This window comes from Lissotriton helveticus, chromosome 7, assembly GCF_964261635.1.
Source record: "Lissotriton helveticus chromosome 7, aLisHel1.1, whole genome shotgun sequence".
Classification (NCBI taxonomy): Eukaryota; Metazoa; Chordata; class Amphibia; order Caudata; family Salamandridae; genus Lissotriton; species Lissotriton helveticus.
In genome coordinates this window covers 148788584-148802708 of record NC_136068.1, presented here as the reverse complement: position 1 = coordinate 148802708, position 14125 = coordinate 148788584, and the positions used below count along the sequence as shown (strand labels likewise).

Here is a 14125-nt window from a genome sequence, read left to right as displayed (position 1 = left end):
TTTAATGCTTGTAATTTCACACATGCGTGCAGAAGAGTCCACAATACATGGACCTTTCACATCCAAAATACACAAAAGTATTGTTAAGACACACCTCTGAACACACCCTTCTTTGGAGAGAGTCACTTCTTAAATTCATCTTCACCTTTCAAACAGGTGGAATGCTTCTTCTCATGGGGGAAGGGGAGAGCAGGTTAAGAATGAACTCATACATGCATTAGTGAGTTGGTCACGAAGCTTTCAGTGGACACACGCCTCCAGAGTCTCCTTTACTTTCCAAAACTATTCTCAATTGATTTTAGCCGGCTCCCCTACAAAACCATGGAATAGCACCCTCCTAAATGGTCTATGAGGAAAGTGTAAAGTATACAATGGAGACTGGGATTAGTGCTACGGAAAGATTCAGAACATCTTTACAATCTTGGCATTTCTATTGCATAAGGAATTGTGCTCTGTTTATGCAATCTGCTCAGTTTCATGAGTTTTATGAGCGGAATCCGGAGGAGGGCCTTTTGTTGTGTGCCACAATGGCCCTGAGCCGTTCATCTGGGAGATTTGTGGTTTACAGAACATAATGGCGTTTTATTAGTTGCTCGATTTCTGCCCTGCAATGTGAGACGCCCGCTGGTGCATTGAAGCACACTGCGAACGCTGTCGATTGGGAAACATGAGCTCCACTGTCTCGCATGACAGTCCTCTTTCTGCGCCTCTTTTATCTGGTAAACTAATAAATGTGCAGGAAGCAGGGTAGATGTTCACAGAGAGCTCGGCCAGACAGGGCCTGTATTTCAAACTGTGAAAACTGGCGTGTGCAAGCCTGGAGCCCCTTTGCGGCTCTCTTATAACTTTTAATTAGACTGATTTATCTGTGGATAAAACAAGCTGGCTTTAGACGTCTTGTCTTCATCTGTAGTCAGTCGTATATTTGCTGTGGGTGTCCGCTGGACTACAGGCGCTTTTAGAGTGTATTTACGTCCCAAAGGAATGATGCACGTCGCTGGTATATAAGCCCACATTTGTCTAACGTTTTTAGAAACTATGTGAAGACGGTCTGACTCAGCTAATCTACAAATGCACTGCTAGATGGTGAACGCGCGCACACCATCTGGAATGCATTACACGGCCACCCTGACAGCTCCTAATTGATATTTATGGACGGCCATGCGCGAAACCGCCGAGAATATGCCAACATGGCCGCCTAATGCCCTATGGCATCAAGACTACTACAAAAACAGCACCGCGACGACCAATCAATATTCAGATAAGAAAAAACCTGAGGAATGTGTCTTTCCCAAGGCCTTAACACACTTTTTTTTCTTTCTGTAGTAATAGGATCTCAGGCTCCGCCCGAGCCCTAAAAAGGGGTGGTGATGGACAGAGTATCTGAGTTAATCAGAACACTCCTACCCAGTCAACAGATCAGGGCTTGATCCATCACAGTTTTTTAGCTCACTGCACCATCCCAGTTCAGAACCTGGCTATATGCAAATTAGTCTGTCCCTGGCCCAGTGCATCATGGGAACAGGGCAGACCAAACTACCAAGCCAATTCTTCACTGGAACAGTCCAGCCCGAACTGCCAAGCCATGCCTTCCCTGGACCGGAAACAAGCTTCCGAGGACCGGTTTCTGGCATTACAGCCGTCTTCAGCCCGGCTTGCTTGAATCCAGTGGCAAAGTGAGCAAGGGACTCACGTCTGAGCATACCCTGCCCAAAGATGGAGTGCATTGCCTCGTAAAACTAACGAAGCTGGGCAAGAGTCGCTCTGGGTCCCGGGAGGGGAGGGAAACTCTGAGTCGACTCTTGCGGCTCCGCATGTGGAGCCGCGGAAGGGGCACCAACTGCATCCCTTGATGTGTCAGCCGACCAACAACAGAGAAGTCGAAGAGCGACGATGCTTCTTCGACTTCTTCTTGTGCTTCCACTTACCTGACCCCGATTGTGAAGACTTAGAAGAATGGTGATGGATCCATGACCATTCCCTCGATGGTGATGGCTCCGTGACCATTCCCTCGACCTCCCTCGCAACGGGGACGTCGAATGGCGCGGAGCCGACTGCTGACGCTCAAGAAGCTTTCGGGACCGCTCCCGCAAAGCCTTCGGAGCCATGGACCGACATTCGGAGCACAACTTAGGGTCATGCTCCAGGCAAAAGAAGCACATGCGGTGCGGATCTGGGAACAGGATCCGCAAGCCTTGAAGCCGCGCATCCCTACGTGCACCAGGAGTCATAGACTCAAAAATACGTCAACAAAAGTCGCTCAAAAAGTTCAGTCAACTGGAATGGAAAAAAAAAAACTGACGTCAGCGTGCGAGGGCGGCGTCTAAGTAGCTACCACAATGTCATCCCGGCGACTTGACGCTAACGGCGAACACGGAGCTGACTGACGCCACCTTCCGACGCGCAGAGGTACTGCTGACGAAAAAACTTTCCGTATTCAGTCTGACGCCTGGGGGTAATTATAAGATAAGGAATCTATAAATAACTGTTTCTTTCAGATTATATGACTCATAAATGACCTGTGTGAATACCAAAAGTCATAAAGTTAGACTTTTGTCTCAGATTGCCTTTGTGAATCGGGCCCAATATGTTCATCCTCACTATCTTTCTGGTGAGAAATTATTTTATTTGTAATTAGGGCTAAAAATCACCCGTTTCCTGTTTTCCCAGCCACTGTAAATGTTGTTGTCTTAACGCTTTTGCATTCTTTACTGGAACAGAGAATTATAAGAGGAACATGTCTGGAGAATCTGTCGAGTCAGAAATGAGAATACTTGAATCATACTCACAGTAAAAATAATTTAATTCTAGCTTACACTTTTAAATAATATTAGCGAAAGTTGGTAACATTGTTACATTACTATGAGCTAAGTGAGTAATGCTTACAGTACAATCACAGAGTACATACATTTAAAAAAAAATATTTGAATGCACTGTTCACCCTCCTTTAAAATATACGCATTTCATAGGAATTCGTATGCGTGCGCACAGACGTTTAACAGGACACGTTCCACTGCCATTTTGAATATTCAATCATTTATGTTAAAACTTCTTGCTTCTTGTCATGAAGAGTGACTGCAGTCCTCTGCGTACATTAAGAAGCTCCTCTTCTTGCTGTGTTAAGAAATGATACATTGAAGGCAGTGAAACAAGTGTAGAACATGAATTTCAAACTTTAAATGCTGGCTTACACATCACAAAAGGAGTTCCCATTATTCTACACTACTTCCATATAGTACGTACAATTATATTCTGAAGATCAGAGACGACCAGTCAGAAGGCACATGCAGTCTAGAAATCAACCTCTTTCTTAAACCAGAAACTACTTCTACTACTACTACTACTACCACTACTACTACTACTACTACTACAATAAATACTTCTTATTAGGGAGTTAGGAAACTGGATGCGTATGGAACAAGTTACTTACCTGTAAAAATGGATCTCCAGTGATGGTATTTTTTGAAGAGTCACATGCTTAAATCATTCCTCATTGTCGAGCTGGGATTCCCACAGTTATAGTTGAATAGTAGTAATTAGAACAATTTATTTGGAAACCACTTGAAAAATCATGAACTTTAGTAAATAAGCCATCTCATTAGAAAAGGCCCAAACTTTGGTATAAGAGGCGAGAGTGCACTGACCTCCACTCCAATTAGAGCTCCAAAGTTCAAATTTCTATAGGACTTGTACATGCTTTGGTGATGAGCCTCTGAACAAGGAAAAGGGATTATCGCATGCAAATCCATGAAAGATACCAATGCTGGAGTAAGTAAGTAAGTAAGTTTTAATTGACCGGACATTAAACTATTATTTACTTACAATGCTGGAGAGCTCTAGTTACAGTTAAGTAACTTGTTTCTTTTACAACATTTGATCTTGAATTTCACTGACTCTTCTAGTGGACATGAGTGCCAACAACACAGTGGTCTTCCATGGAACAAACTTGATACCCACTTTATGTAGGGGTTCCAAGGGTTCTCTCATTCAGTTTGATTTTCTTGAAGACAACAGAGGTCTGACAAGCTGGAATGCCCTAAATCGTCCTCTAATTTTAGAAGAAAAAGTTATTTACTGTCGGTAATGCTGTTTCTGGTAACTGGATACTCTATCTAACCGTAGGTTCCTCAGCTTTAGAATAACCCCAGATTCCAGACTGGATGCAGAGCATTTTAACAGCAATGCTCCAGTGCACTGGTAGGATCTTAATTTTATTTCTTTATTAGAGGTTTATATAGCGCAAACATGACCCGTTAGGATATCAGAGCGCTTTACAGGGATAAGCACGTTGCGTACAGTATAGGCATAGGCAAAATACAAGGATGGGGTTAGGGAATTGACTACAGTAGGAAAAAAGTCATAGCTATATACAATAAACAGTACAGTACCAAAATCAGCGAGCGACATGTCAGCAATAAAACAAGGGGAACAATTTATACATGGCGAGGGCCAAGCAATACAGGAGATTATGTACAGAAACATAGGCCATGAGAAGGGGAATGCGCAATAAAGGAGAGTTAATGGAGGAATTTGCTCATTAGGAAGGGTTTTGCTTCCTTTTTGAAGCGCAACAACGTAGGAATTCTTCTGATGGAGGGAGGTAGCGAAATCCAGATTCTTGGTGCGGCCCCAGAGAATGCTCAGTTACATGTTTTTGATTTACGGGAGCGGGGTGGCTGGAGCACATGGTCTTTGGTGTACCAAGAGTTTCTGGTTCTCCCAGATAACACAATTTTCTGGGCAAGATACTTTGGAGTGTTCATGTATAAGGCTTTGTGAGTGATGCAGGCCAGCTTGAGCTGGATTCTGCCTTCAAGAGGAAGCCAGTTCAAGGCCTTCAGATGTGGTGGAATGTGGTCACATTTTCTTGAGCCAGATAAGAGTCTAGCTACTGCGTTGAGGCAAGCTTTTAGCAGGGCCGTTGAAGTCTTTGGCAGGCCAGATAGGGTGGAACAGCCATATTCAATTCTGGGGATAACTAAAGCCTGAACTACGGTTTTTAGGTCGACAGTATCAAGGAAGGGGTTTAGTTAGCTCAGATGGAACCTGGCGGTTTTGGTCATCGAGTTGATGTGTTCACGAATAGTCAGGTTGCTGTCCAAGGTTATCCAAAGCAATTTGGCAGAATCCACTATGGTTGGCGTGCAGCTGAGAGCTGTGATCTAGTTAATCCATTCAGGGATGTGATTGGATGTTTTGGGGGAGGAGATAAGAAGGACCTCAGTTTTTTGGGCATTCTATTGGAGCTGGTTATTGGCGAGCCATTAAACAGTCAGAATCAGGGCATCATTCAGATAGGTAATCTGCTCAAAAGAGATTTTGATGTACATATGAGTGTTTTCGGCGTCCATGTGGAAGGAGATGTTGGCCGTGCAAAGAATTTCAGCTAGTGGTTCAAGATAAAGATTAAAGAGGGTAGGGCACAGAGTAGAGCCTTAAGGGACACCGATAGAGATCGGGAAAGGAGCAGATAGGTTGTTGTTGATTAAGAATCTCTCGGTGCAGTTCTGGAGGAAGGAACCAAACCATTTGATGACATTACCTCCTAGGACCATCTTGTGTTCGAGGCGTTCAAGAAGTTTCTCATTGTTGACTGTGTCGAAAGCGGAGGAGAGATCCAGAAGGAGGAGAGATCCAGAAGGATCAAGAGACAGGTTTTGCCTTGGTCAAGGGCTAGAAGAGCATCGTCTACGATGTGAATAGCGGTTTCAGTGTTATGCCCAGGCCTGAACCCAGGTTGGAAATCGTCAAGTAAATTGAACTCAGTGATGTGTAGGCTTAGTTGTAGCTGCACACATTTCTCAAGCACTTTTGCAAGAAGAGGAATATCCGAAATAGGTCTGAAGCTGTCTGGAATATACGGGTTCAGAGTGGTTTTTTTTAGGATGGGGATGGCTTGCCCAGTTTTCAGGGAGTCGGGTATGGACCGCTGAAGTAGGGAAGCATTGATAATTATAATCCAGAGGAGAATGATGAGTGGGGATGTCACTGCCAAGCAGTTGGTGGGGAGAAGGTAGTTGAAGTGGTTGTTCGGTTTTAAGGAGGCTAGAATTTTAGAGATGGACTGGTCATCATAAAGTTCGAAGTTGGACCAGTGAGCCTTGTTTTTGGGTGTTGGTTGGAGGGGACAAGAGGGGAGAAGGGCTCCAGTAGGAGGAGAAGAGCAGTTTGAGTTGGCATTTAGTTTGTTACCCAGCGAGTTGATTTTGTTGTGAAGGAGAACTCATCGCATGTTATTAGGGCTTTAGTTGTTTCTTTTGATGACTTAGCTAGCTTGTTTGATTGAAGTTTGACTATTTCGAAGAGTTTGCAAGGTCTGTTCTTGGCATTTTCCAGTTCTGATTTGAAAAATTATTTTTTGGATAAGAAGATATTCTTGTTGTAGTTATTTCTAGCCTGGTGGAGAAGTTTAAGATGGGAGCCTGTGGGGTGCAGCTTCCAGTTTCTTTCTTTAAGTCGGAGAGATCTCCTTTCGCTATTAAAGGGTTTACTGAACCAGAGGTTTTTGTCTTTGATTTGGGACCTTTTGGGGGCCATGTGCTGCACATTGACTTAGTTCCACAATGGAAGAAAAACTGGAGCTGCAGATAAGCACCACCCTTGCACGCTTCTGAGTTTTTTCTTGACCATGTCCATGCTTTTGAACACGGAGCACAACAACAATTAAAGGTGCCAGTGTTCATATTCCTTAATGGGGACTTTTTTAGATGGAAGACCATTCCACAGAAGGGGAAGGAGGGAGGGCAGTGAGGAATTTGCGGTTAGATACAGTATCCACAAGAAAGACTTTTACAGAAGGGCCATAACTTGTTCCTCTAAAGGATACTTCCAACCGCAGATTCCTAACCTCTAGAATACATACCAAAGCAGTACCTCCCAATATGGTAGGCCTGTGGAATAGCTCATCCCAAAAAAGTCGAGCAAGACAGAGCGGGCAACATGTGTGAGAAGTTGGCCTGGTATATGATGTTCACTATTCTAGTGAGCACCTTGCACCAGTCCAAACAACCCTTATGGTGATGGTTGTAAGTCAACCTTATAGACCAGCTATCCTAGTGGTAGCGTGGACAGAACAGTCTTAGGCTAAAAGACTCTTGAGGGCGTGTAAAGCCAGCTGTTTTACCATATGTAACCCCTTGAATACCAAATGAAAGGACACCACACAGGATATATATAAAATATATATGTATTTATTTACTAACACACTCCTCTGAACTCTTTATGAGGTCAGAGGCCAAAGCACATAACCAGGCACTTAGTTAGAATACGTTAAGTTGCACAAAATACAGTTAGGCCCTAGGGGCGGAGCAAACCATATACTAAGAAAGTGGTATAAGTACCGCGTCACGAGAAAAGGAAAGGCCTAGGGCCTAGAGAATCGCTGGGGCTACACTATCTGACCCTTACGTTAGGAGTAGGAGGCCTACAGGCGGCGCGTGCAGTGTCTTTACACACACGCAAGAGTCAATGTTAAGTCAATGGGAACTTAGAGTTTAGAAAAAGGATTTAGGACACTTCCGGTCTAGCTAGAAGGAAACAACAAAAAATCTAGACACTTGGATAGTCAATACCCTTGGGAGCACCGAAGTACTCATGTTACTTCACCCACAGGAAGCGGGTGCATAGGTGTGAAGATGTGTTGGGTTTCGCCGTTGAAGTCTATGGAGCCTGTGAAGAAAGATGCCGCAGGCGACCAGGAGGAAGATGTCCGGGGGGATCCAAGGGTGGATCTAGGATGAAGAGGACCTGAAAGCAGAGGGGACAGAGTATGGGTCACTAGCCAGTGACCGGATGGAACCAGGAAGGAACCAGACGACGTTGAGGAGCAATCAGGTGCTGTCGTGAAGCTTGTCTCTTCAGCCACACGGACCAGGAGGCGTCGAGGATGACCAGATGCTGGAGAGGAGCTGTCCCACGAAAGTTCTCGCAGATGGAGGGGTCGACTGCCGGATTGGAGTCAACAAGCCTAGGCAAAGGCAACCCACGCAGGATTCAAAGAAGACTTCTGATGCAGACCAGCAAGGTCTGAGGGGCCTCACCTTTGCAGGGAGGCTGGGGCCAGTCTGGAGCGACCAGACTAGTGAGTTGGTTCAAGAGGATTGTCGTCACAGAGGCTACTAGCCAACGGGCCAGCAACCGGACAACGCGTCGAGCGGAACACAAGCAAAAGGGCCCCACCCAGAACTCTTGGAGTGTGGAGGGCTGATCTTCGGTGCAGGTGGAGCTTGGATTTGGGGTTTCTCAATTCCCAGTGCACAGCTTTGAGGATTCCTCAGGAGCTGCAAAGTTAGCAAGTCGTGGACTTTTCAAGATGGCCGGTCCCACGTGTCTCGTCGCCTCCACGAATCTCAGCTATGCTGCAGACGTAAAGAGACGGTCAGAGAGGTCTGGAAGTCTGGGTCTTGTCAGGCTCTGCGCTCGGGTTCCGGTGGGAAACGTCGACAAAGCAAGCCGTTGTTTTGCTGGATGGTGCCTGGTTGCCCAGGGTAGTCCCTCCTTGGCCACAAGGGAGATTCTTCAGTCTTCAGCTTCAGCAGAACGTCGAAGGTCCAGAGTTTCATTTCAAGTTTCAGTTCAGGATCAAATATAAAGTCTCAGGACTCAGCTCCTACCTTTATACAACTAAAAGGGGCTGGATTACTTTCTAGGTCCCTCCTATGGGTGGGGCCAGGAAGGGGGTGGTTACACCCCCTCTCCTTTGACCAGTTTTGCACCAGAGCTGGGGCTGGAGTGCCCCAGCAACCGGTTTGAACTGGGGTATGCATGGAGCACCTAGTGTGCCCCGGGCAGTGTCTCAATCTATTCAGCCATCCCTGTCCCAATACACAAAGTCCTGTCTGGGGAGGTGCTCGCACCTCTCCAGGCAGGAAACCTATTGTCCAAACCTCAGTGACTGGAAGGACTCCCAGCAGCAGGAGGCCAGACTTGTGTCTGTGGCAGCAGCATCCATTTTGTGATGCTGGGGCTCGGGTTAACTTTAACCGGGATAGTCAGAACTAACATGTCTTCTCCCTCTAGAAGGGTGGAATGCTACCCCCGTCACCAGAATTGGCGAGGGGGTAGTATTCCAAAGCGTATGACACCGTACACGACATGTTTAGATAAAGACAAACCAAAGTTAGCATTAACCGCGAGGATTATAATGCACTTAAGAGTATATGGTATGGCAATATCATAGAACAGCTATAAGGACATGGTTCTGAAAGCTGCAGACAGGCTCAGCTCATGCTAGAGCACCATCTCACACATAACCAAGCACTCTGTCTCCACGATTGTTAAGGCCTGCCATAGGAGTGACTTCTAGGTTACTGTGTGTCTATATATAAGGTTAGATATAGGTATACTATACCTAAGCAAGGGGTGATTACATGACCTTGCCCCAGCTGAGTGATCAGCCAGTTGTGTCAGTTTGGATGGACAGCCAGGGGTGGCAAAATATATGCTGCACCCCCTGGTAGGCCTTGGGTGCACCTATGCCCTGGGTACCTATGGTACACTGTACAGGGACTTACAACAGTGACACAAATCCCAATTGGTGATGTACCTAAAGTACATGGTGTGAAATTTAGAGAGAGAACAGCAGGGCTGTGGGTCTGATTAGCAGGCCCACAGCCACATTAAGTCGAAAACCAGTGAAGCAAAAAGCAAAAAATGGACACTGTTGCCATGAAACTAGGGCCCTCAAGGGAAATACTTTAACCCTAGATATCGGTCCACAGAACCGGGAGGATGGGTGGGGCGGTAAGGAATCTAACACTAACTACAGTTTCTTACAGATATATCGTTACCGAAGGTAAGTAACTTGTGCAACTGAAAGAAACAGGTTAGTGTTAGATTCCTTACCTTAGAATAGATACCCCAGCAATACCAACCCCTGTGGTGGGTCTGCGGACCAAGATCACACCAGAAAGTCCTGGAGAACGGAACGGCTAAAAAGCCATCTCTCTGGACTTGGCTGTCTGGGCAGTAGTGTCTAGCGAACGTGTACAGCGAGGCCCACGTAGCTGCCTGACAGATGTCCTGTAAGGGAACTCCCCAACCCAGGGCGGTAGTAGTCGCCGTGGCCCGATTGGAGTGGGCACGCAGCCTCACCGGAGGCTCCTTTTTAGCCAGAGAATATCAAGCCTTTATGCACAAAACAACCCATCGAGAGATGGTTCGTTTGTGCACCGCCCGTCCCTTCTTAGTGCCCATGTAACCAACAAAGAGCTGGTCATCCACCCGGAACTGGCATGTGCGATCCAGATAGAATGAGAGTGCACGTTTTGGGTCCAGACGGTGGAGCCTCTCTTCCTCTTTCGAGGGATGCGGAGGCGGAAAGAAGGTGGGCAAGGTGATGGACTGCCCGATGTGGAAGACTGTAACAACCTTGGGCAGGAAAGAGGGACGCGTCTTTAAGACAACCTTGTCCGGATGGACAGAAAGGAAATGGAGGCTTAGAAGAAAATCAACGAAGGAGGGAGGTAGAGTAGTAGAAGTAGGATTCTTACTCCACAAGATAATATGTATAAACAAAAGGAATCCTACCAGAGGGGAAGTGCTACCCATGGGAGGTATGGGAGCACTCAGGGTTTTGTAAAATGACCCCGATGATGAAGCATGACACCAAGGGGCCTTTTGGTGTGTGAGGGGTATTTTACAAAACCCTGAGTGCTCCCATACCTCCCATGGGTAGCACTTCCCCTCTGGTAGGATTCCTTTTGTTTATACGGCTTAGAAGAAAGAGCCTGAAGCTCGTTCACTCTCCTGGCAGAGGTGATGGCAACCAGGAATGCAGTCTTATGAGTTAGAGAGGACAATTGTGAAGCGGCTCAAAGGGAGCGCAAATCAAATAAGTTAGAACAAGGTTCAAGTCCCACTGAGGCCTCACGAAAGGAACAGGAGGAAACATGTGAGTGATGCCCTTCAAGAATCTGTTTACAACAGCGGACTTGAAAAGAGAAGGCTAATCAGGAAACCTTAAGAAGGCTGAAATGGCAGAGAGGTAGCCATTGACAGTGCCCAGAGCAGAGCCCTGCTGGGCAAGAGAAAGAAGAAAGAGGAGAACCCCTGAAAGAAAGCAGAAAGAGGATCCACAGCCTTTGCTGTGCACCATGCCACAAATCTGTTCCACCTGCAGGCGTATACCGTTTTTTTAGAGGGACGCCTGGCTGCCAGAATGACATCACAGACTTCAGGAGGCAAGTCAAATGGCCTTAACTGCCGCCGCTCAATCTCCATGCATGGAGGTGGTGGCTGGACAGGTTCGGGTGGAGGACCGTCCCCTGTTGCTGCGACAGAAGGTCCTCCTGAAGAGGCAGACGAATCGGGGGATTGACTGACATGCTGAGTAGCTTGGGATACCAGTATCTTCGTGCCCAGTCCGGAGCCACAAGGATGACTTGGGCCGGTCACGCCTGATCTTCTTCCACTCTGGCCAGAAGTGGTATAGGCGGAAAGGCGTACAACAGACCGCAACTCCACTCGCGGCGAAAAGTGTCTCCGAGCGAGTGCCGCCTTGGAAATTCCAACGCGCAGAACTGATGACATTGCGCGTTCTCTTATGTGGCGAATATATCTAAGCTAGGCTCTCCGCCTAGCCGAAAGAGGCCTTGCGCCACGTCCGAGTTCAGACGCCATTCGTGATCCATCATGCACCGACGGCTGAGTTCGTCCGCCCTGGCGTTCAGTGAACCTGCCAGGTGTTGAACCACCAGGGTGATGCCCTGGTGTTCCAGCCATTGCCAGAGGCGCAGAGCCTCCTGACAAAGGGTCCACGACCCCACCCCGCCCTGTTTGTTGCAGTACCACATGGCGGTGGTGTTGTCCGTGAACTCCTACACCACACTTCCCCGGACAGAGGGAAGGAATGCCTTCAGTGCAAGCCGGGTCGCCCGCAGCTCCAGAAGGTTGATGTGGAGCAGGGATTCCGCCGGAGACCAGAGGCCTCTGATCTCCGCCTCTCCCATGTGGCCCCCCAGTCCAGGAGGGACGCATCTGTCACAACTACGTGCTCAGGTTGGGGTAGGGAGAGGGATCTGCCGCTGACCCAATCGCGGTCCGTGAGCCACCCCTGCAACTGTCTCGCAATGCCCTCTGAGATCAGGACGTAGTCAGACAGGTTGCCCTGATGCTGGGCCCACTGAAACTCCAGGTCCCACTGCAGAGCCCGCATCCGCCACCTGGTGTGATGCACCAGAAGGATGCAGGAGGCCATCAGCCCCAGAAGCCACAGCGTCAACCTGACTGAGACCCGGGATAAAGGCTGAAATATCGGAATCAGAGCCTGAAAATCCCAAGCCCGCTGTTCGGGAGGATAAACCCAAAACTGCGCGGAATCCAGAACCTCTCTGATGAAGAGGAGCTTTTGAGAGGGACACAGGTGTGATTTCAGCACATTGATGGAAAACCCCAGCAAGTGCAGGAGGTCGGCCGTAGTCTGGAAGTGGCTGACGACTGTCTGGGGCGAGCCCGCCTTCAACAACCAGTCGTCGAGATACTGGAAGACTGACACCCCTAATCTGCGCAGATGAGCTGCGCCCACCGCCATCACATTCGTGAACACCCGTGGGGGGCTGGTAAGGCCAAAGGGGAGCACGGTGAACTGAAAGTGCTCGTGGCCTACCGTGAACCGACAGGACGGGGATGTGAAAATAAAAGTCCTGCAAGTCCAATGCTACCATCCAGTCTCCGGGGTCTAGGGCAGCTAAGACTTGAGCCAAAGTCAGCATCTTGAACTTCTCCTTCCGGAGGAAGCCGTTGATGTTCCGCAGGTCCAAAATAGGGCGTAGGCCACCTTTGCCCTTCTTAGGGACCAGAAAGTAGTGGGAATAACAACCACAACCTACTTCTGGCCCAGGAACACGCTAGATGGCCCCCTTGGCCAAGAGGGCTGATACTTCCTCTTGCAGAAGTTGCAAGTGATCCCCCGACACAGGGCGCTAGAGGGCGCACAAGCTGAATGGCCGCACTCCCGTGAGGCTCCAGCAGCCTGGCGCCAATATCCGTAGTTTATCCTTCTTGACCTGATCCGCGACGTCTGAAAACCCCTGTAATTGCCGAGTGTGGTCAGCTGAACACTCGGTGAAAGTTTGGTGGTTCGGAGTTGTATGACTCCGAAGTTAGAGCGAGTTGAAGCTTTCCGCCTTGGGACGCCCTGCCGCTGTGGAGCTCTCTGGCGGCGTGGGTGGACACCAGACACCGGTGCGCAACACGAGGTGCGCAGGCCTGAGCGCCACTTGTGGACGGAGCTCCTGGATGCACCCGGGACAGCAGACTACGGTTTTTACCGCATCCTCCCGCAATCGTTTGCCGGAGACCCTATCCTTTGTGCTGTGGCAGCCTGGGACAGACGCAGGCGGTGTGAAGACCGGACGGAGGTGAGGCGCTTGGAACCAACGTCGGCGCTGCGGCCATACGCTAGTACGCACGGTACGAGGCGGACTGGGCTCTCACCCCCGGCCGGTCTGATAAAGCTGGGAGGGGGACCGGGCCGTTGCCTCCCCAGCAGGTGCACCTTTGTGTTCGCGTGGAGAACGTGGGCAATCTGCCACTCTCCACAGGACTGAGGAAGACTTGGGGCACTGCAGGCTGCACTGCACAACGACCTGACACGAGGCCAAACACACGCCAGTACTGAGAGGGCTCTGGGAGCAGTTACCCATCTACCCTGCCTGATACAGCCTTACGATATTCTGAGCCCCTATTTACTTACCGGATTGAAGCGCACTGAGACCTGGGGGTTCAGTGAGTGGTTGATCTTAAGAGGCAGTGAGTCCATACACGGCAGGCTACTATTGAAGGGTCCGGCGCTCGGCCTGGACAGGTCGGCCTTGTGGCGCAATGGGGAAACCTGACGGCAAGCAGCCCAAACTGCAATTTGAACCTGCTGTGCAAAAAAAGACCACGAGGCACACGGTGGATGGCGTACCACCTCGAAGCCCATCTGCGGAGCAATCCACATCAACACCGATGGCGCAGGACCTTACTACGATGCTCCAGGAGATGCGCCAGGGCTTCGCCACAGTGGTGGACAAAGTGGACAGCCTCTCGGCCAGGATGGACAGCATTGCCCAGAAACTGGATGTTCACGAAGAGCGTCTCACAGAAGCGGAACGCCGTATTTCCGATAATGATGACACCACAG

At 48.8% G+C, this 14125-nt stretch overlaps 1 protein-coding gene across 4 annotated transcripts in view; it reads right to left on the bottom strand.

Annotated features, from left to right (window-relative positions):
* Nucleotides 1–2785: 2785 nt before the first annotated feature.
* SYCP2 (synaptonemal complex protein 2) overlaps nt 2786–14125 on the bottom strand; it is a 2783385-nt gene continuing 2772045 nt past the window's right edge. For all 4 annotated transcript variants that reach the window (XM_078651823.1, XM_078651822.1, XM_078651824.1 and 1 more), the window contains one exon: nt 2786–3114. In XM_078651823.1, the coding sequence (XP_078507949.1) occupies nt 3043–3114 (72 nt within the window). In that variant the 3' untranslated portion in view covers nt 2786–3042. The remainder of the gene's footprint in view (nt 3115–14125) is intronic.